The sequence below is a fragment of the Eufriesea mexicana genome, unplaced genomic scaffold (genome assembly GCF_001483705.2).
Source record: "Eufriesea mexicana isolate 0111107269 unplaced genomic scaffold, ASM148370v2 scaffold3185, whole genome shotgun sequence".
Classification (NCBI taxonomy): Eukaryota; Metazoa; Arthropoda; class Insecta; order Hymenoptera; family Apidae; genus Eufriesea; species Eufriesea mexicana.
Window position 1 is genome coordinate 77,355 of NW_016911209.1, and position 22,262 is coordinate 99,616.

General features: G+C 39.3%; 1 protein-coding gene across 2 annotated transcripts in view; it reads left to right on the forward strand.

Moving 5' to 3' along the window:
- Window positions 1-22,262, forward strand: part of LOC108550842 (uncharacterized) — a 102,686-nt gene that overhangs the window by 62,505 nt on the left and 17,919 nt on the right. For both annotated transcript variants that reach the window (XM_017904736.1, XM_017904737.1), the window contains 3 exons: window positions 13,972-14,097; window positions 20,616-20,843; window positions 21,636-21,887. In XM_017904736.1, coding sequence (XP_017760225.1) covers window positions 13,972-14,097; window positions 20,616-20,843; window positions 21,636-21,887 — 606 coding nt within the window. The remainder of the gene's footprint in view (window positions 1-13,971; window positions 14,098-20,615; window positions 20,844-21,635; window positions 21,888-22,262) is intronic.

A 22,262-nucleotide genomic window follows, 5' to 3' on the forward strand; every position in this document is an offset into this window, starting at 1 on the left:
TTTCAAGATTATATTATACATTATCAGTAAGTATGAGTAATCTGAAAATTATGGAAAACAAAGCGAAAATGATTAAGTGCGAGAGATAAGAGGGGAAATAAAACGAGAATTTATCCTCTCCCTGTTGGGGATACTAGCCATCGTACTAAGGAGGATTTCATGTTGAGTTTGATTTGTTTATTGGTACATGATTGCTTACAATGATTCTTAACAATTATATACAAGTTGCTTTTAACCAATATTTCTTTGTGTTTCTACGCTTCGAATATTTCCGGTTTATTTTAGATAATTTTGTGTTCATTCTTGACGCGTTGTCACGAATGTCTGTCTTCTAGCAGACGCTGCCTTAGACGGGGCTACTTAGGTGGCTTAGGAACTTCTACTTAAGGGAGATCGAGGATTCTTCGAGGACTTTCTCGCAAGTCCTCGAACCTCCTTCCTCGAGAGTGAGAACGTTGGTCGCTACAGTGCATAGAAATATTAGTCAAGGAAGATGGTACCCAATAAACTAGCAATTCATCAATCGGCGAGAGTGAGAACGTTGGTCGCTACAGTGCATAGAAATATTAGTCAAGGAAGATGGTACCCAATGGTACCGGATGAAATATATTCGAAAAATACTCAAAGAGAAAAGAACGAGGGTTTTAATCTAATAAGTCGTTGCAATAAGTAAAACCGATCTTTTGGACAGCGTGTTCCCTCGCTGAAAAGAAGATCGAAGCACGCTGAAAGGATCTCCGGATAGAATTTGAGTTTATCGACTATCAGAAAAGCCTTTGCAGTAAAAGATCACAGAGGAGGAGATTTAATTTCCGAAACGTGAGTAACCTACATTCCTTTCCTGTATGATTTCGCTTCTGCATTGAGGTACACTCACCCAGAATGCAGGGTACATCGCATAACCCGAACGTTGGACTAGAAACCGCGAGCTCCTTATTCCCACGAGTTATCCCCAAGAAGCGGGGCTATAAGATCGATACAGCTATCGTCATCAACGTCATTACTCTTTTCTGCGTAAATTCGTAATAGGAGGAAAAAATTATTCCCACTGACACTCCAGCGTTGGTGATGTACCCGGGAAATTTCCATGAAATATTCAACGCGAAAGTAACCCTCTCCGTTTATCTTCGGACATGTCACAGGGCCTGTTAGAACCTCTGGAGCGAAAAGTCGGATTAAGATATTTAATTATGAAAAAATATCGCCGTAGATCCCCGTTATCTTCTCTCATCTACCTCATCTACCTCTCTCGCGTGAAATAGTGAAGAATATTTTCGCGTTAGCCTAACGAATACTCTGTCCGCTGTCACGAGTCATTCATCTTCGAAGTGGCACGGATTCTATTTAACTGTCCATAATACAAGAATCCGAGGTCTCGGCAGAAACTGGCACGTGCAAATTAGAACGTTTTATCCTGTCCATAATGAAATAATCGCGAACTTTTTCACATTCCCTGCCGGTCGTCTGGAGAATCCTCTCGTAGGGTAATCGCTTTTAGGGGCAATGACGTCGAACGGGGGCGAACAATAGGAATAGTGGAGGATCGTTCGACTTTTGGCTGCAATTTTGGTTTGCACGAACTTCCAGTCGGGAAGTTTCATCAGCGGAGATTAACTTGGTGAACAGTTTCGCGAATGAGTAAAGAGGAAAAAGAATGGCGCGCGCGCGGGGACGGAAGGGGGTCCCTTTTTCGTTCTTTCGGCTGGCTCTTAGAGTTTCCGCCGGGATACGCGGACGAGGACGTCGTAAAAGTCTTTTGCTCGGTCGCAAGAAATTCTGAATTAGTTTCGTTCGAGTCTTTTATCGCGGCCTTTCTTATCGCGGGCGAATAGCTCATTTTTTGGTGCACTCGCGTCGAGCGTTCCTTTTTTCTCTCCGTCTTTCCTTCGATGGATAGAGGGAAACGATGTGCTTTAGGAAAGCTAACGTTCTTCGTGTCTTTTTACCTCGGACCCAGTGCAAAGGTTTCGTTTCCTCCCTGCCGGATCGGTTCTGTGTTAGGCTAGCTTTTTTCCCACCGATGCTTCAACCGTAATTGCACCGCGCGGGCTTTCAACCTCTCTGCCGATAATTTCCCGAATCATCGAATTTCTCGCCGTATTTTCTTATTGACACAAATACGGTTTTGATACGTACGCGGTTAGTTTGTAATTGGATATCGTATCGAACGTAATTTTAGAATTATCCGTGCGGTATGTAATTGAACTAATAGGCAGCAAGCGCTGTGTATTTCGCGGTTCGCGAAGGGATTTCCACGGTTACATTTGCAATATTTAGCAGGTGACATGTGTAGACATGTTGAATGGTACCGGATGAAATATATTCGAAAAATACTCAAAGAGAAAAGAACGAGGGTTTTAATCTAATAAGTCGTTGCAATAAGTAAAACCGATCTTTTGGACAGCGTGTTCCCTCGCTGAAAAGAAGATCGAAGCACGCTGAAAGGATCTCCGGATAGAATTTGAGTTTATCGACTATCAGAAAAGCCTTTGCAGTAAAAGATCACAGAGGAGGAGATTTAATTTCCGAAACGTGAGTAACCTACATTCCTTTCCTGTATGATTTCGCTTCTGCATTGAGGTACACTCACCCAGAATGCAGGGTACATCGCATAACCCGAACGTTGGACTAGAAACCGCGAGCTCCTTATTCCCACGAGTTATCCCCAAGAAGCGGGGCTATAAGATCGATACAGCTATCGTCATCAACGTCATTACTCTTTTCTGCGTAAATTCGTAATAGGAGGAAAAAATTATTCCCACTGACACTCCAGCGTTGGTGATGTACCCGGGAAATTTCCATGAAATATTCAACGCGAAAGTAACCCTCTCCGTTTATCTTCGGACATGTCACAGGGCCTGTTAGAACCTCTGGAGCGAAAAGTCGGATTAAGATATTTAATTATGAAAAAATATCGCCGTAGATCCCCGTTATCTTCTCTCATCTACCTCATCTACCTCTCTCGCGTGAAATAGTGAAGAATATTTTCGCGTTAGCCTAACGAATACTCTGTCCGCTGTCACGAGTCATTCATCTTCGAAGTGGCACGGATTCTATTTAACTGTCCATAATACAAGAATCCGAGGTCTCGGCAGAAACTGGCACGTGCAAATTAGAACGTTTTATCCTGTCCATAATGAAATAATCGCGAACTTTTTCACATTCCCTGCCGGTCGTCTGGAGAATCCTCTCGTAGGGTAATCGCTTTTAGGGGCAATGACGTCGAACGGGGGCGAACAATAGGAATAGTGGAGGATCGTTCGACTTTTGGCTGCAATTTTGGTTTGCACGAACTTCCAGTCGGGAAGTTTCATCAGCGGAGATTAACTTGGTGAACAGTTTCGCGAATGAGTAAAGAGGAAAAAGAATGGCGCGCGCGCGGGGACGGAAGGGGGTCCCTTTTTCGTTCTTTCGGCTGGCTCTTAGAGTTTCCGCCGGGATACGCGGACGAGGACGTCGTAAAAGTCTTTTGCTCGGTCGCAAGAAATTCTGAATTAGTTTCGTTCGAGTCTTTTATCGCGGCCTTTCTTATCGCGGGCGAATAGCTCATTTTTTGGTGCACTCGCGTCGAGCGTTCCTTTTTTCTCTCCGTCTTTCCTTCGATGGATAGAGGGAAACGATGTGCTTTAGGAAAGCTAACGTTCTTCGTGTCTTTTTACCTCGGACCCAGTGCAAAGGTTTCGTTTCCTCCCTGCCGGATCGGTTCTGTGTTAGGCTAGCTTTTTTCCCACCGATGCTTCAACCGTAATTGCACCGCGCGGGCTTTCAACCTCTCTGCCGATAATTTCCCGAATCATCGAATTTCTCGCCGTATTTTCTTATTGACACAAATACGGTTTTGATACGTACGCGGTTAGTTTGTAATTGGATATCGTATCGAACGTAATTTTAGAATTATCCGTGCGGTATGTAATTGAACTAATAGGCAGCAAGCGCTGTGTATTTCGCGGTTCGCGAAGGGATTTCCACGGTTACATTTGCAATATTTAGCAGGTGACATGTGTAGACATGTTGAACTGTTATTCCTTTAAATAACACGACAGAATTTATTTATTACGTTTACAACGAATTTTTACTTATTCTAAATAATTAAGTTTATTCCTGGAAAATTTTAATTAAAATTTGGATAGTTTTTCGATCCTGTTTTTGGGTTTATTGCATTTCTAATGAATTTTTATTTATCCTAAATAATAAAATTTATTCCTCGAAGATTTTAATTAAAAACTCGATAGTTTTTGGGTTTATTGCATTTACAATGAATTTTTATTTACTCTAAATAATAAAATTCATTCCCGGGAGATTTTAATTAAAAATTCGATAGTTTCTCGATCCTGTCTTCGGGTTTATTACACTTTTAATGAATTTTTACTTATCTTAATAATAAAATTTATTCCCGGGAGATTTTAATTAAAAATTTGATAGTTTCTGGGTTTATTGCACTTATAATGAATTTTTATTTACTCTAAATAATAAAATTCATTCCCGGGAGATTTTAATTAAAAATTCGATAGTTTCTCGATCCTGTCTTCGGGTTTATTACACTTTTAATGAATTTTTATTTATTTTAATTCAAAATATTGAAGTTCATTCATGGGAAATTTTGATTAAAACTTCGATAGTTTTTCGATCCTGTTTTGGGTTGCTGTAATTGGAAAGATTGCATGTGAAATTATATCTTTTCAAAAAATAACTTTCTTCGAGATCTTGGTTTCTCGGTTTCGTATACCGTTCTGTCGGCTGTTACGTCGATTCTTTCACGATGGTCCTCCGAAACCGGAACCGGACGTGGAAAACTGCTTCGAGTATTATTCATATTTCCCTGGCTCCGAATGAACTTCTAACAAGCCTCTTCGAACTTTCTCCGATCTCGCTAAGTTTTCGCGATGGCCTCGTTCCGCCGGATGCGAGGAAGATTGTAATTCCTTCTTATTGTCTCGGTATTTTCATTATACCCTGGCTAAATACCATTCCGACATCAGGAAATTCGTTAACCATTCCCCCAGGACTGCAGTCGTTATCGTATTTTCTTTCTTCTTCGTCTTCTCTCCGTTCTTTTCTTTTCCTGATTATCGTTATCGTTCATCTGGACGTGACGTTTCCCAGCCAAGTTTCACCGACGTCGTTATAAGTTCAGAAAATTGTTAGAACAGTAACGTTCCGTGAAAATTTCTCTCCTGGCCAAAGTACCCTTTTCACTTTTGTGGAACACAGCGTTCGTTTTTGCGAGTGTCTCATTACCGGTTAACTTCGTGTACTTTTCACGAGAGCTTGTTTTTCTTGCATGTATGTACGTGTCTTTTCTTTCTATTTTCCCTGTCTTTCTCTTGCCCTCTCTCTTTCTCTCTCTCTCGTTTTGAATTGTGCAATGAACGCGGAGAACGCGTGCACGCTAACGTTTCGACTGTTCGCGTGCATGGTCATTCATGTTCGCGTCGGGATATACTAATTTTCACCCCTCTGCATTTAGAAGCGCATTAAACGATAATTTTGCTTACGGAGTAGTTGATACGGAACAAATGGCAACGTTTGCTGGAAAAAGTTTTCGGTGAAAATTCACAGGTTTTTCCTTTGGCTTCGAAACGAGACCGCGTGTCGGTTGAAGTAGAAAACGTGAATAGTTCGCGGTATAAATATTCGCGAAAATCATTCGCGTGGATTTTTTGAACGAAGTCTCGTGTGTTTGTTTACCAGCTGGTTATTGCTGACGGAAATAATTCGAAAGCTAGGTTATTGTTAGATATCGAGAAAGTACGTGAAAGTTCAAATGGAATACTTTCATTCTATTTTATACGGAATGTAACTATAATTACAATTATGTGAATTTTTAATGAGTAATAGGTTACCTAGTAATAGGAATTACGAGTTAATGACGGTAATGACAATCTATGTTTATAGATTTTATTGCTCTACTATAGTTATTGAATACAACTATGTTATAATAGTTTTCAATCCTCGGGTAAATTATTTTTCTGAAACATGGAAATATCGGAATTACTTTCTGGATTGACGAATAATCTTGCTTGAGAATTGATTTTTGAAATGTATTATGTTCCATTGAAATACTACGATTAACGTTATAATAACACGTGAGCTTCGATGAAATAAAATTTTAATAGCATCATCGAATTTTAACTTCGAAAACTCTTCTCTGTTGATATCAAAATATTTTGCAGTAGTATTACTCGTAATCTCCATACAGAATTATTATTTTTGTAAATATCGATTATCGAGTGTAGCGAAGTAAATATTCCAAAATTCAGCGTAACTCGCGAATTGTCTCCTTTCGCAATAAAGTCGCTCTCAATATTCCATTCAGAATTATACGAATAAATCACGCAGTCGAGCCGTCCGAACAATATCAAAGTACACTCGCAATTAATTTTGGTAACTAATCGAATATATTTGTCATTTATAAACACGATGAATTGCGCGTACATCGTGCAGCGACAAACGAATTTTATATTTACTCGGCAAGTCACAAATGTAGGATAACGTAATTAGCTCTCTGTAATTAAATGAGACGACACCTATTATACCCGCGCAAATATGGCACGGAATATTTTATAAACTGCGACATAAATTTCAGTAAAAAAATGACCGCGAAAGGAGAGTAAACTAGAATGAAACGCGTGTTCTCATTCTATTTGTAACCTAGTTCCCTGGCAGCGAAAATTATTCTCCCAGTTAAAAATTTATGCACGCGTATTGCAGCACCCATGATCCATAATTAATATCCAAATATTTACGGTTGTAATTTATGATCGAATTTTTCCAACAGTCGACTATAAATTTATGTAGGGATATGGTTCCAATCGGCATATACGGAAATAAAGGTGTTATTGATTCCAGTATATATATGTAGGGATCGGTTTGGGTGAATTGGCTAAAATAGCGCTGTTTACTTCTTAATAAAATACAATAAGCTTATACGTAGATTGACGGCTATGAAACAAGAGGGATTCGCTATGGGCACGTTCGACTTTGACTTCTCACCGACATACTGACACTAGCTTAAGAACTCTTAAAGACTCCTGGAGACCGTTCAAGACTGTTCCCGGGGCTGTGGAGACTGTAGACTGTTCATGACTGACGACTGTGGAGACTGGAACTGCCCGCGCCCTTGCACCCTTATTTAAAGCATTCATCCTGTCCTTTTCCATACCCAGACTTTCCTTTTCAATCATGCCCCTTCTCCACGCAATCTCCGTGGGCCAGGTACTTCAATCACTCTGGACGCATCCCTAACTTTCGCTCGACCCTACCATAAACATTCTTTGCACTTAATTCGCTTGCACGCGGTCACTTCCATCCTAAGCTCAGACACACTTGGCATTCTTTCAGGGCCGTGCTTATTCCAATCCCACATATATATATTTCATTACGAGCTAAGAGACTAGAGTAAAGTACAAGCTAAAAGACTATATACTAAATACCGTATTCACACTCGCATTAGCTTCACTATGCTTCTCTATGCTCACCCACAGGACTGTCCCAGGACAGCCCTTGTACCCTCATTTAACACTAGGTTCACGGACTCTATCTGTATACCTGTTTTTAAGGACACTTGTCAAATTGACAGGTAAAGGAAACCACGTGCCTTTTTTTCAACGATCAGTTTAATTTAAAAACAATTATATATTATATTAACAGTCTTAATATAAGTTAACTAAATCTGTTACCATCGTATAATTGGAGCAACCCTTCCGTCAAATTCACGGGTTCCGTAAATCTAGCGTTAAATCATGCACTCTGTCTTCTTTCTTCCTCAATCACGCATTTTCCATAGCCTCGCTTTCGAGATGGGCCACGTACCCTAAACATTCAGGTGCCTTTCGTTCTTCACTCATATTCTACACAATCTTAAATATCCCGTTCATCCGATCCTTGCACACAGTCACTCGTCCTTCCACGTGCACTCCAGACATCCTTTAAACATTCATACTGAACCCTAGAACACTGTCTATTGCCCATCGCCAGCTAGACGGGCCCAAGGGTTCTTGCGCACTGACTCTCAACCTGATGTTACTATATTTATTACCCAAGATTATGTATTTGTAACGACCATCATTCTCACCCTCGCCCCTAGAGGAATTCCGACTTTGAGGACTTTCTCGCAAATCCTCGGAAAACCTCCAATTTCTATATATATAACTTTCCGACCTTCCAATAGTATCCCAATGTATAAGGCAGGGCCTGCTAGGATAGCCTTACTGATGGGTCCACTAGCAGGCCCGGGACGAAACGCACCCCTTCCTTTTTCTACCGTCCCTTCTAGCTACACCATCATAAAGGGATACGGATACCTGCGACCAGCTGCCATCAAATAGACGTGGGGGAGGCCCCCACATATTTATGAAACAAAAATGGCGGGAAAGGTCATACGCGTCAGTCGAAAATTATTATTACAATAATAACATTTGTAAAATAATTCAAACACGATTCCTAGGTTATAACGTGCAGACGCCATTGTTACATACACCACCTGTCTGCAAATTATCTCGCTAAGCTTGTAATAATTAGCGGCTTAACATATCATATTCCTATTATTGACGGTTTCTACGCTGCGTTGCTAATTAGTATAACTAGCTCCAATGAAAACAACGAGGCAATCGCCAGAGGGATGGTTAACTATAACAGAACAGGGATGAAAACACGGTGCAAAGTAGATTGAAACCAGAAGACAAAGCCTGTTACGCGAACAAAGTGCACAGCGGAGTTTAAAACACTGATCCGCGTGAAATTTGTTTATCGCGAATATACATCGGTGTCAACGTGTACATGACACTCTCCGTTTTGACTTTCAGATTAGTCACTGTGGGATGGCCCCCGGTGACAAATGGTTGCTCGTCGTTCAATGTCGAAAGCACGTGTGCCAAATCAAAGAGTTGCAAGTTTGACGTTACAACCTTATTATATCGCTTTCTATATTCTATGTGGGCGTAATACATGGGTGGACAACGCAGTCGAGTGTATTATTCGTGCACTACCATACGGGATTTTCCATTCGAAATGTCTGCATCAGATTGTATGCTTCGAATCGTATTGGGATAGAGTGATGATCCATGAAACTGAAAACTGAGTTACAAAATTATATTATCTGTTGAGATATTTTTAGAGGTTCTTCGATATTCCTCTTTCACCATAATAATAATAAAAAGAAATTAACGATATAGCAAATTAATAATAATAAGAATTAACCCTTTGCAATAGGAGGTCACCTCTGTCATGACAAAACTATTTTTCCCTAAAACTATTAAGTCACCTTTGACGTGACATTTCATACAGTTGATCAAACAAATTAGGGGGAAGTCTTTTTATTTAAATGATAAATTACATATACTAATGGCAGCTCCCCAAGGCAAACATAATGATTGCATAGAATGCTCGAATCGAAAAATAAAAGATGGAAAGCGAACAACAGTCTACTTTCGTGAAGCATGCAACAGGAAGCCATATTTACATGCAGGAGATTGTTTTAAAAAGGACCATACTTTAAAAAAATATAAATAACAATGAACTAAATATTCGTACTTTGATATTATACATTCTTTACGAACAATAGCTTTATTAATAAACCATTAAACTTTAAACAACCGCACGTGGTATCAAAAGCAGAAAAATTAAATCAGAGTTGACCGAAATTAAATTAGGAAAACAATTATAGTGCAGAGGGTTAAAAAATGATTAAATATCCGAATATCTTTGTACTTTGATATTATACATTCTCTACGAACAATCGCTTCGTTAATCAACAATTAAAATTTAAATAACCGCGTGTGATATCAAAAGCAGAGAAATTAAATCAGAGTTGGCCGAGTTTAAATTAGGAAAACAATTACAGTGCAAAGGATTAAAAGGTTATTAAATATCCGAATATCTTTGTACACCTTTCGTAAAATTATGGAGATTCCAGTTATCTCAAAAATAATCAGAAAAATGGAAAGAAAATAGGAATACGTGCGTGTAAATGATCTAGATAATACAGAAACTGTCCACGATATTCTTAGACGATATCTAGCGATGGAGTTATGCAATAGCGGTTTCCGCTCCGTAATACATTTTCTTCAGGCACCTGCTATATGGCTGTTGGATCGATGTCTACCATATGTGCACACGAGGCTCATGAAGTGGCATAAAAAGCTGTCTAGCTTGGCTGAGAGTTCTCAGATTTGCTTCGAAGTTTCACAATGAATAACACATAACGCGAGGGGCACGACAAATCGGTTAATTTAGATCCCGACTGGTATCCTGTTTTGTATCATTCAGACTCTTCTTCCGGACGAGGATTAATTGTGACACGCCACTTGAAATTCGCGTGTGGATGCTCCGTGAACGAAATGAGCCAGTTAAAAGTTACGTGCCTTCAAAAAGAAGTTAAACGAGTTAGTGCGAACAAAGTCCTGCTAAGTGTCTGTGTCTTGAAAACTCGGCGAGTCTCCTGTCTCCTTAGAGCAAGTGTATCCATCCTTTAATTACCGAAGTTTCGTTATTATCAAGAATTTTTATAATCCGATACTTCTCGTCTCTCGGGAGAAACAAAACCAAAGTTATATTCAGTCTGACTTACTTTCGTGCAATACGTCTACCAATCGTTAGAATAACAAATTTTCGAGCAGGGTTTAATCTACGGACAGTTGTGATTTTTATTCCAATTTACTCACAGAGTTAGTTCAAAGATGGACATACACGTAGCATCGGATTTGTAGGGATTGACATAAGATAGTATCGTTGATTTCTTAATAGAATAAAATATGACAAAGGATATAGAATAAAATATCACAAAGGAGATGACCACGCGCAAAAGGATCGAATAGATGTGTATCCAGACGATTGGAAGTTAGTTTATGAGTGCGGCATGTGTTTGAAGTACTTGGTCCAGCGAGGTTGCGGGGAAAGAGGCATGATTGTGAAAGAAAGCCAGAGTGTGAAGGAAGGACAGAATGAACAGTTTAAATAAAGGTACAAGGGCGCAGGCGAAAGAATGTGTCAGTCAGTGTAAGTAGTCCAAGTCAGTCTAACACAGGATGTTAAAGTCTAAAGAAGAGCCAGCCGCAGTCATTCTATTTACAAGTTTATTTTATTGAATAACTTATTAAATCCACCCAAAAACGATCCTACATACATTTGCTCGAAAGCATTCTCAGCTAGGAAGATTTCTCCTCATCAGTCTCGAATTCCTTCACCCTTTTCGCTCCATCTGTATATATCTACTACACGCTCTCACCATCCGTGAGTTTATTTTCCAAGATTCTCCAAAAACACGAAAGCCTAATCATATCGGTATAGCAAACACAAGCCTGAGGCACAGCTATGCACACTCGTGCGTAGTTATTCGTACGTTTCTTCGTGCCAATCGTGGTATCCCTATTCAATCCTATTCACCTATTACCTCACTATTTAGGTTTCCTCCATTCGATGAATGACAGTTTTGAGAGACGCGGTACCTCGGAAGGCGCAGCAATAAATCGAAATTCACAGTAGTCGAATAGCGAAATAAACCCACATAGCCGACAACGAAATAAATCTCGCCGAGTATTCCTTTCACGTTCGGGAGATATCAGGGTGCCAGTAAGAATGCGCGTAACCGACAAAAGGAATGGCAGGGGAGAAAAATCAAGCGGTATTGTATCGATTGGTGGTGTACCTCGGGGGCCGGATGGGGTGCACGAAAAGGGACGTTGCTCGTCCATTTTGTCGACGCGTCATTATCGCGCGGATGGTCCGCGTCGTACGGCATATCGCGATCGTAGGTCGTGAAAGCGACGGAAGTCGAGCACTCTTAGCGGTCATTGAAAGCGCTCGAGGCAATCGCAATCTGGCCGACCCTTGTACGTCTATTTCGGTCAATTTACCGCCATCGGGTGGACAATTGACCGGCCAGCCGGTGGCTGGCTAGAGAAAGAATGCAGACACGTCCACGAGGAGTCGTTGTATGCGAATGAAAGGGGCCTTCCGTCGTTTTACCTCGGCCATTCAGACGATCAACCGTCGCACACGTTATCAGACGCATGTACGTTCGCATGGAGGAACTTAAACTTCGATAGGAATGCGTTGCGACGCTGTTGCGTCGCGACAGAAGGAAACGCTCGTTACCCTGCGAGTAATGGAGGCCAACCCGGTATCGCTCGAAATCCCTTTTCCAATTTTGCGCACGATGTGTGGCGGCTGTTAACTCTCCCGATTTGTTCCCCAGTCGTTCGTCTATGAAATAATACCCGCCCGGTTCAGCTGCTGTGTGCTAGTTGCGAAAGGTTACACTTGTTTCTGTTGGGATTTTGGAGTTGGTATATAAAAGGGGATGACGCGTGCAAAAAAGGAATAAATAGAGAACGTTTTAAAAAATCATAGTATACCCTTCATGGAGACTATCTTTTGGAAATTAAATCTCAAAAATGTATTGATTTCGTTGCTAATAGGAATTACTAGGAATCGTAGCAGGAAGAAAGAATTATTTAAATAGGGATTCGAAATGTGTATTTAGAATATTGCACAGCTTTAGGTCACACGAAGAGATACTATCTTTTGGAAATTAAATATAAAGATTGTATCTTATGATTTGGAATAACTTTGATAGTCAGCTTTCTATTTCTGTCGTCAGTTCTAATACTCGGGAATAATTTGATTTATCAGTAATAATGGTTACTACAATTTAACTTGTATCGATTTGGAATAATTTTGACAGTCAGCTTTCTATTTCAACTTTCAGCTCTAATATTCACGAATAATTTCATTGATGAGTAATAATAGTTACTACAATTTAATTTGTATCGATTTGGAATAATTTTGACAGTCAGCTTTCTATTTCAACTTTCAGTTCTAATTTGAAATAAATTTGACAGTCAGTTTTCTATTCCAACTTTCAGTTCTAATATTCACAAATAATTTGACTTACGAGTAATAATGGTTACAACAATTTAACTTGTATCGATTTGGAATAACTTTGACAGTCAGCTTTCTATTTCTGTTGTCAGTTCTAATACTCGGGAATAATTTGATTTATCAGTAATAATGGTTACTACAATTTAACTTGTATCGATTTGGCATAATTTTGACAGTCAGCTTTCTATTTCAACTTTCAGCTCTAACATTCACGAATAATTTCATTGATGAGTAATAATGGTTACTACAATTTAACTTGTATCGATTTGGAATAATTTTGACAGTCAGCTTTCTATTTCAACTTTCAGTTCTAATTTGGAATAATTTTGACAGTCAGTTTTCTATTCCAACTTTCAGTTCTAATTTGGAATAAATTTGACAGTCAGTTTTCTATTCCAACTTTCAGTTCTAATATTCGCAAATAATTTGACTTACGAGTAATAATGGTTACTACAATTTAACTCGTATCGATTTGGAATAATTTTGACAGTCAGTTTTCTATTTCAACTTCCAGTTCAGCTGCTCACGAATAATTTGATTAACGACTAGCAATAGTTGCTACAATTTAACACGGTGTTTCTTGCCAACATTATCATCGGACGTTAAATACAAAAGAAACCAGTCCAATATTAATCAACGTCAGCAGATAACTCGCAGCCCCCCGATATCGCGAAGCACTTGGGACGACCGCGAACACTGGCAGCTTAATTCAGCTCTGCGATCATTAAAAGAAGCTCGACAGACGCGCGCATCATCGAATCAGCGATTAATTACAACCGCGTTGCAACAAATGCTTTCCAATCCACTTTTCTCCCAAGGTCTGCACGCGTATGCACGCATAAGCACGCATAATGCGACCCACCGCGTAAATCCGGTCCTCCTACGTGGCCATGCGTCCCCGCGTTCATTATAGCTCATCGGTATACCGCGCACGCCGCGGCCGGTTTTGAAAATTTTATAAATCGTCATCTCGCGGCGGAGGGCAAAAAGGGAATGGTATTCCGCTCGCGTATACCGCGAACGTTTAGACCCGTCCCTGTGGTTACTCCTCATGCATAAAGGGGTGAAATAATCCCGCGTCTGTTTGCGTAGATATCAATGAGTGCACGGTCGACAACGGCGGATGCACGGAGGTCTGCGAGAACACGGACGGAAGCTTCTTCTGCGCCTGCGACGGTGACGAGAAAGCTCTGTCATCCGATGGCAAGTCCTGCATGGGTAAGTCTCTTATCTTGTACAGGGCGTTCCAGGATTGGTGGTCCATCAACCGCGTTTTTGGAATAAATTGATTTTCCTTGTACCGTCTATGGTTGCCTAGCATTAGCTTAGTGTCTGGCTTTCATTTTTAATTTTTTTTCTTTTAATTTATGATGTTATTTATAATTATAATATTATTCAAATAAGAGGGGACAAGCTTCGTTAATAGTGTATTTAGTTTTCGCTAGACTAAACGGTATGTTAAACATTGGATATTACTGGAAGCTGGTATTATTTATGGCAATAAATGAATGTTTAAATGATGGAGATACGGTTACGGAGCGTGCAGGTTTTGTTGATGAAAGATTAATGCGGGCTTCAATTTTGGACCCGTGTTTGTACGAGCGTCGTATAATTTGGACAGAATTCTTGAACACAGGAGAGGTTTAATGTTTTACGAATGACATCGCTTCTGACACGTCAACGGGTGTATAAAATTGAATTAAGGTCAGGTTGGAGTAGTGGATGCTTTTCTGTATAAAATTGACGTTCTCGAGGGGTGTTTGGTTAGGTACAGTTTTCTTTTTAAATATTTTTAATAATTCGTGTGATGGGTGAGAAACGTTTGTAATTTTCTTTTCTTTTTCCCCAAATTTTACGTATCATGGTGTCCCCAAAGAAATTTCCTTGTATCTCGCGTAGAACATATCGGGTTATATCCTGTTTTGTGCAAAATAGCATACTGATGATCCTAATAAAAATACTTAAAAAATGTAGACTTTGGGAATTCAACCCACTCCTCGTATCGATCGCATCTGGGATATTTTAGTTTAGCTTTGACCAAAGTCTGCCGAGTGTCCCATATGGAAACTGAGCTATTGAAAATAATTAATAACCTCGGTATTTTATTCCGCGTAACAAGTGTTCATAAAATATAAAATATAGAATAGAACTTGAGCGTCAGAACTTAATTATTTCAATTATCGTATAATTACTATTTCAATCGTTTCCCCTGAGATAACTAAAAATAATATTTTAAAAATTCCTTGCAACAATCGCGAGAACTATAATTAATAATTAAATTAGAATATATATGCCGCGTGTCGAATGAATGCGTTTTCCTATTCAAAAATTAAACGATACAACGTTAACAGTTATTGAAAATAATTAATAGCCTCGGTATTTTATTCCGCGTAACAAGTGTTCATAAAATATAAAATAAAGAATAGAACTTAAGCGACAGAACTTAATTATTTCAATTATCGTATAATTACTATTTCAATCGTTTCCCCTGAGATAACTAAAAATAATATTTTGAAAATTCCTTGCAACAATCGCGAGCACTATAATTAATAATTAAATTAGAATATATATGCTGAGTGTCGACTGAATGCATTTTCGTGTTCAAAGGTTAAGCAATACAGCGTTAACATCGATCATAGATCACGGTGTATACGTTTACAACTCGAGATCTCCGTCCTTAAATCTTTGTTACCGAAAGATAAAGCGTTTATCAAACGAGGAAGGTTCCATTCATCATCCCTAACCGTCTCCTCTTTGATCGACCTGCACTTCTGAGACAGTCTGTACACGTCGTCCCTCGAAACGCTCCCTTTTCTCCGGCGAGAAGTTTCGGCCTGCCTTTTCATTCGTCGCTCCTCGTCCCATCCTCCGGGTCCCATCCTCCAGGATCATACATCATTCGCGCGTCTGGGAAACGCAATATGTTCCGGTGACGCGGGGGAAATTTCTCGGCCACGTCGTAATAATGCTATCGCGGACACGCGCGCGGACGTCTTCGTGGCGATCATGGGCCTTTTTTGCGATTAATACCCACACGGCTGAGTAATACGTTCCCTTTATTACGGCGTGTTCGCGGGACAACGACAAATTCGTCCCCCTTTCTTGCAGTCCGATTAATTCACCCGCCTCGAGCCTTTCTCCCCCTCTGTCTCGTCTTACGCATCAACTTTAAAACGTTTGTCTATCTTTAATGCCCCCTGCTTCAACCATTTTTCCGTGTATCGTCGACGGTTGTTTTCCCGGACGATCCTCTGAATGCTTTCGCTCTGAGAAATTGCTGAAGCGATTAAACCTTAGGGCTTTTGTCCGATACGATAACCTGGCAGGATGGTGTAATCGTTTCGTTGGATAAGCGAAATATGAAATTTTGGGACGATGGTATACTTTTAATCGATACCAAAAGGATTAAAAATGCGATAGGATTTCTTGATAGGGGTTGATATTTCGATTACGAATTTCTTATGCGATGATTCGAGAGGCGGGTGTAATTACTATTTCGATGGTGTAATTTGTGGACTAAAATTCAGCGTATGTATCATTAATTTCGTGTATCAGATTACGTTGGTTAGTTTATACCATGAAATATTATACCATTAAATATTTATATTAAAATGGTTATATTGGTCATGAATAGACATATGAATGCATGTATTCATCATCCTTTTGCAAAATCATAAAGTTAAAGATATATATATATATTGTAGCATAAAAATAATCATCCGTTCTTGATAGACGATTAATATTCTTTCTAATTTAATCAGAAAATGCATCCCGCCTGAACTGCATATATCGCATAAATGCAAGTGATAAATTATAATAAACTTTCACCATAGGCACTGACGAAATCACTCACGCGTTTATTCAATTCCGCAATTCTTGGGTAAGTAGCCCACAGTTGTCTTATCAGAAAGCACCTTTAGCTTCCCCACTTCATTGCCAAATCCTCTTGGAACAATGGTCCTATTCGTTATTCCTTTCGCTATGGCGGCACGAAGCCAGTAGCTATTATACCGCATACAAGAGAATGCAATACGCACTGGAACAATAGAGCCACGATATTATATGGAATAGAAATAGATCTAACTCGTGTCGATAAGACAACACGACGTATCTCTCACCTTTTGCAATGGCACGATTTTAAAATTCCAAACCATCCGATATTATCGCTACCGTGTTGCTAGCTCGAAAATAAGTATTTATCTTCGTCGCTCCCTTGAATATTTTATAAATACCGATGGTCGCGATATTTTTATAAAATTTCTCGCTTATTCTTGAAAGACACGAGTTTGAATTTGATAAATTATTTCCCTCTCCAGCTGTGTCGTACTAAAGTACCCTTGCTTACCGCGTGGCACCGAAATAAAGAATCTACGAAAATGGATTTACCATGTTCCTTCCCCGTGATTTTTATTTCTGTTTTTTAATAACGTCCCTTTTGAATTTAATTCCGATACTCTGTGCACGGAGGTGTAATTTTAATTAAAATCCTCGACTTCTTCTGCAACGCGTGCATAAGATCCAGAACGGAAAGGTCGCTTCTCAATCCGATATACATTCGTATCGTTGTACCCTTATGGAATTGGGGCTGCAGCTTCTCCTCGCATTATTCCGATTTCGTTCCTCGGGGCTGTTCAAATTTTTGTTGCCCGAGTTTACCCTCTCGTTTGCATAAACTTATCGGGCAATAAGAAAGACACAAGAAGTTCCAGCGTGAAATTTGCATCGGGCCGGGGTGCACGCTAACGTTTTACAAGTTTCTCCAGGAATATGAAATCAAGTGACCCAGATTGCGATTGTTTGCACAGCTATGCCCGATTCGGCCCGATAGTATACGTTTCGCGACGAACCGATAACTGCCGAATTTCATTAAATTATCGATAAAGATTGCGTTCGAGGCCGAGCCGCGGAATCGAGTATAATACTTGAAAATTTAACAAGAGGTTTATCCTGTTCTATACACGCCCGTGAAATCACGGGCAAGAGTCTGTTCCCGATCTAACGGAGACTGGAAGAAGAAAGGAGAACTGGGATTTAATGAAATTTCTATTGAAACTAAAAATTGCAAAGTTCTCCAACGACCTAGGGACTTTTAGTATAGCTGAACTGGATCGATGGTATAATTTTGAAGTAAATTTCGTTTATTTTCTTTATTAAAGTTTTCAAATTCGTAATTGCACGGAGGAAGCAGATGGAGGTTATTATTAACATTTCTGTAAGATAGCAAAATTGAGAAGGAATTGAAAAATAATTGTAGAATATGGTTAGAAGAGGATGGAATAAGAGTTAATTTTATAATGCATATAATTCTCTAGATTCGAAGTAGTGATTAGTTTTAATTATGCTACTCTGAGAGAAATTTTAGAAATATGAATGTCAGCTAGCTTTAAGCTCGCTCCTTTTCAAGTAGCTTTTGCTTTTATAACAGCAGGGAGATTACAGCCTTTAGAAACATTAACGTAAAAAGATTAAAAAGCCGAGAACGAATTTCGTTAAAAATATTTTTTTCCATATTACACGATTCTGTGGAAAATCTGAAAAGAAAATGGCAAGTGCATCGTGGTTATTCTATAGTTCAATTAGTAATTTAATAGAGAGTGCAGGTATAACAACAAACTGTAATATACCAAGGAACCTAGGCAAACAGACGTAATTATTAACTAAATTAATCGCAGTTAGAATAAACATGTCTGTCTCAGACCTAATCACGTATCCTGGCTCATCTACCTCCATTACTCGCGACAAATATTTGCATGAAATAGTCACTCCTGCGCAAATTCGCTATCTTCCATATATATACATATACATATAATTAAGCCTTTGCAGTGGACGAATTTTTCGTTGCAGAGAAATAGCAATTCGAAGACATTTTGCGTCGATGATATTTTTAAAACGGTAAATAAGAAATCGTATACAAATTAAGACGTGGGATTATTTTCTTCGACATTCTACAGGTCGTTGCGTTATTTAAAATTTGGCGTATTAATTGACATCGATCTTCGAAATTTGATTAAGCGGTGACAGTGAGTTGTCGATAACGAAGTATCACGAGATAGCAATTTTTTCACGATGATAACGCACAACCCTAACCGCATAGAATGTGTCAACTCCTCTGAGGCTCAATTTACGACCTCGCTGTTCAGCAGTATATTGCAAATTCGCAAGATTCTCCATGAAATGACCCGATTTGCACGGTGTTAGCGCACACCAGAGTCCTGGACCGTTTCAACGGGAACACAAGCCTGGCAACGTCAGGACGGCGTCGATACCCGCGGCGGCGTGCAGAACCGTCACGGGGTTGATTCTCGCAAATGTAGCATCGATACGCCTCTACCCGTTTCTCATTAACATCCACGATTCGTATATTATGCAGACACGAGAGATAATGGGACCGAGCATCCGCCATGGACGATAATGCTCGGCCGACGTCGCAGGGATCGAGATTACGCCCGACGCGTATCGACGCCTCGCCTGGGTTGCGTCGTCGTCGACGCTCGGAGGGTAGCCGATTAACGGTGACAGAAACTCCCCTTACCTCGCGACGAGCCCATGTCAGCGAAAATCTAGCTAATTGTAAGAGGATTAAAGGATTCGCGGGATCATATCGATGATCGATGCGGAGCTTTGAAAATCAGCCTTGCCAGGGTCGAGGGAGAATCGCAGATGAATATGGAGTGTTTGATGGCTTCCGATTGTTGGAAAATGGGATCGGGACTGTTTAATTGCGTCGTAGTTTTCGAGCTGAGATTGTTCGGGATGGAGTCGATACTGGCAATTGATTGGCACGAGCGAGGATATTAATCTCTGATTTATTTATTGTATAGCTTGTTTCGTTCATTAGGCGATATAAAGCATTTGTAGTTATTAAATTGTTAATTAATCGTTGGCTTCTCTATAGCATAAATATATACTATAATATACATATATGTAGTATAAATAGATAAATATAATAATAATATTACATTTTCGAAGTGAAGCAAATTTTATTTCGGCGAATTAGGGTATTGATTAGGAAAAATATGATTCGAATTCTGGAATTATACTTATAAATTTTGGAAATTCAAAATTTCCAATTATCTCTGACATATGAGCCGTTCACTGCACAAATTGATTAACTCCATAAAACAGAAAGTGGAGAAATGCAATGAAATAATGTATATTGTTTTTTAAAATTCCATTTATAATTTAAATCGAACTAAATATTATAGTCAAAATTTAGCTATAAATTTAAGATTATTCAAAAAGTGGAGTTAATCGATTTGTGCAGTGAACGGCTCATATAGTGAAGAGAAAAATTGAATCTATGCTACGTTAATATTTAAATGGTAATATCTTTGTGAGAAGGAATTGTACAATAACGTTTGTAGGGCTGATATAAAGGACAAAGCCAGTACTCTCACATCCCTATATTTAATTCCTGCTTAGACATTTATATAATAGAAAATAAAGACAGTCTTTCACTGAAAAATTGTAAGAATTCAAACGCTGGTAGTTTCGTTAAAAAATTTTCTTCGAGGTGAAGTTATTAATTCTTAATTATTATTAATTAATCAAGTTCCAGGTATTTAACGTAGTATAAGTTCAGTTGTGCACTTCACCGTAGCTTTTACGTAATGTCAAGTTTTCAAATTAAGTAAAAGTTTCTTTCATAGATGGTTTTTCTTGAGCAGTAAAATCGTAGAAATTTTTATTTTTTAATACAGGATCGTGATAGACTTTGATTGTTCTTCTTTGTTCAGATATAAACAACGTATCCTGTCCACCGTTGAATCCTGAGGGTCGAGGATATTTAATGTGTTCGCGTCTAGCGACACCGAAGCCATGGAAAGGTAGACGAAGAGTGGCGAATCGTCCAGGTACCAAGTGTTTCTTGAAGTGTCCCCATGGGTATCAACTTCACGGGGAATACGAATTGTCTTGTCGATCGGATGGTTCATGGGATGGTCCTAAACATGGCGAGTGTGTCAGTGAGTAGAAAAGTTACCGCAATTTCTTCTCAATTTTTATCCTCTTCGGAAAATAACTCTCTACCCGCGTAATCGATAAAATTTATTTTATCTGTATTATTACATAAATTAAATTATCTATACTTTACCTTCGATATTATTTTCGCGATAAATATTTGTCGCAAGTTAAGTTCCTTTCCTCAAATTCGGCGAGATGCACGTTTAAATTATTAATAATCTATAAATAACATATGCGTATCACCAGCTCGAGTAACGACACAATATTAAACATTCGAGTTTCCACGTGCACCTAACGTTTGCATAGCATTAGCGTAGTCCCCGTCTTTCTACCGTATCTCCTCCAACTCTAATTAAACTAGTTACAGACGCGGAAAATGTTGATGTACTATTTAAGGTACAAGAAAATGCTTTTACTTGGAATAAAAAATTGTCGAATAGGATTCAAGTGTATATTTAAATACATAACTTAGGCTAGATTTAAAAAACTTGATACTTTTGTCAGCTGTTATTATAAATTACTGGACAATTTCATCGTTCAAGTGACTTTTCACCATAAATTTCCATTTAATTATACTATTGCAATAATTCATTTTATACAAAAATTCATCTCATAAATTTACGTGCTTTATACTTACGAAACAATCCAACAACCCCACTTGTCGATCACACACCTTTGAAAAATCGTTGCAACAACCATGGTTCCAAATTAACAGGGTTGTATATTAGAATCGGTACCACGAGATGAAATATTATACCTTTAAGTCTCTAACCTGAATTTGTTTTTTGTTTCAGGATACAGCAAGCCTCGTCTAGAGTGTCCAAAAGACGTGGTCGCGGAACTGCCGCCAGGTAGAGACGAGGCATTCGTGACGTTCGACCAGCCGTCGACGGATCTCGATTGGTTCCGATACGTTCGATCGAAACCTTCCTGGGGTACCAGGCTGGAGGCGAACCTAACCCCGGGGGTGCACGAGATCATGTTCTTCGCGAGACACCCGGTATCGAAGAAGCAGGCCAGCTGTGTGTTACGCATCATTGTCAAAGGTGATTAATTAATGCACGTGCATGAAATCAATGCGTGACATGTAAACTCCGCAATGATAATCGGTATTGATCATCAAACAGCCGCTATTAATCAATGGGGGGTAGACCTACGCTTGGTCCGCGTTATCGCTGAACGGAATCAGGAACGATTAATTTCCCGGGGTTAAGGGACCGTTTCAGGCAACGTGCTGATAGTCTCCAACGACGTGCCGTTTTTGTTTCAAGCATCAATTACGCTTTCCGCTTTTTTCATCCGTCGATAGGGGACGCTGGGTAATTTAATTCCGAACGTTTGATTGGTATTCAAAATGACAGTTGAGGTAAAGGAATATATTACTTCGAGGGAACATTCTGGTCGCAGTAATTCCGAGATTG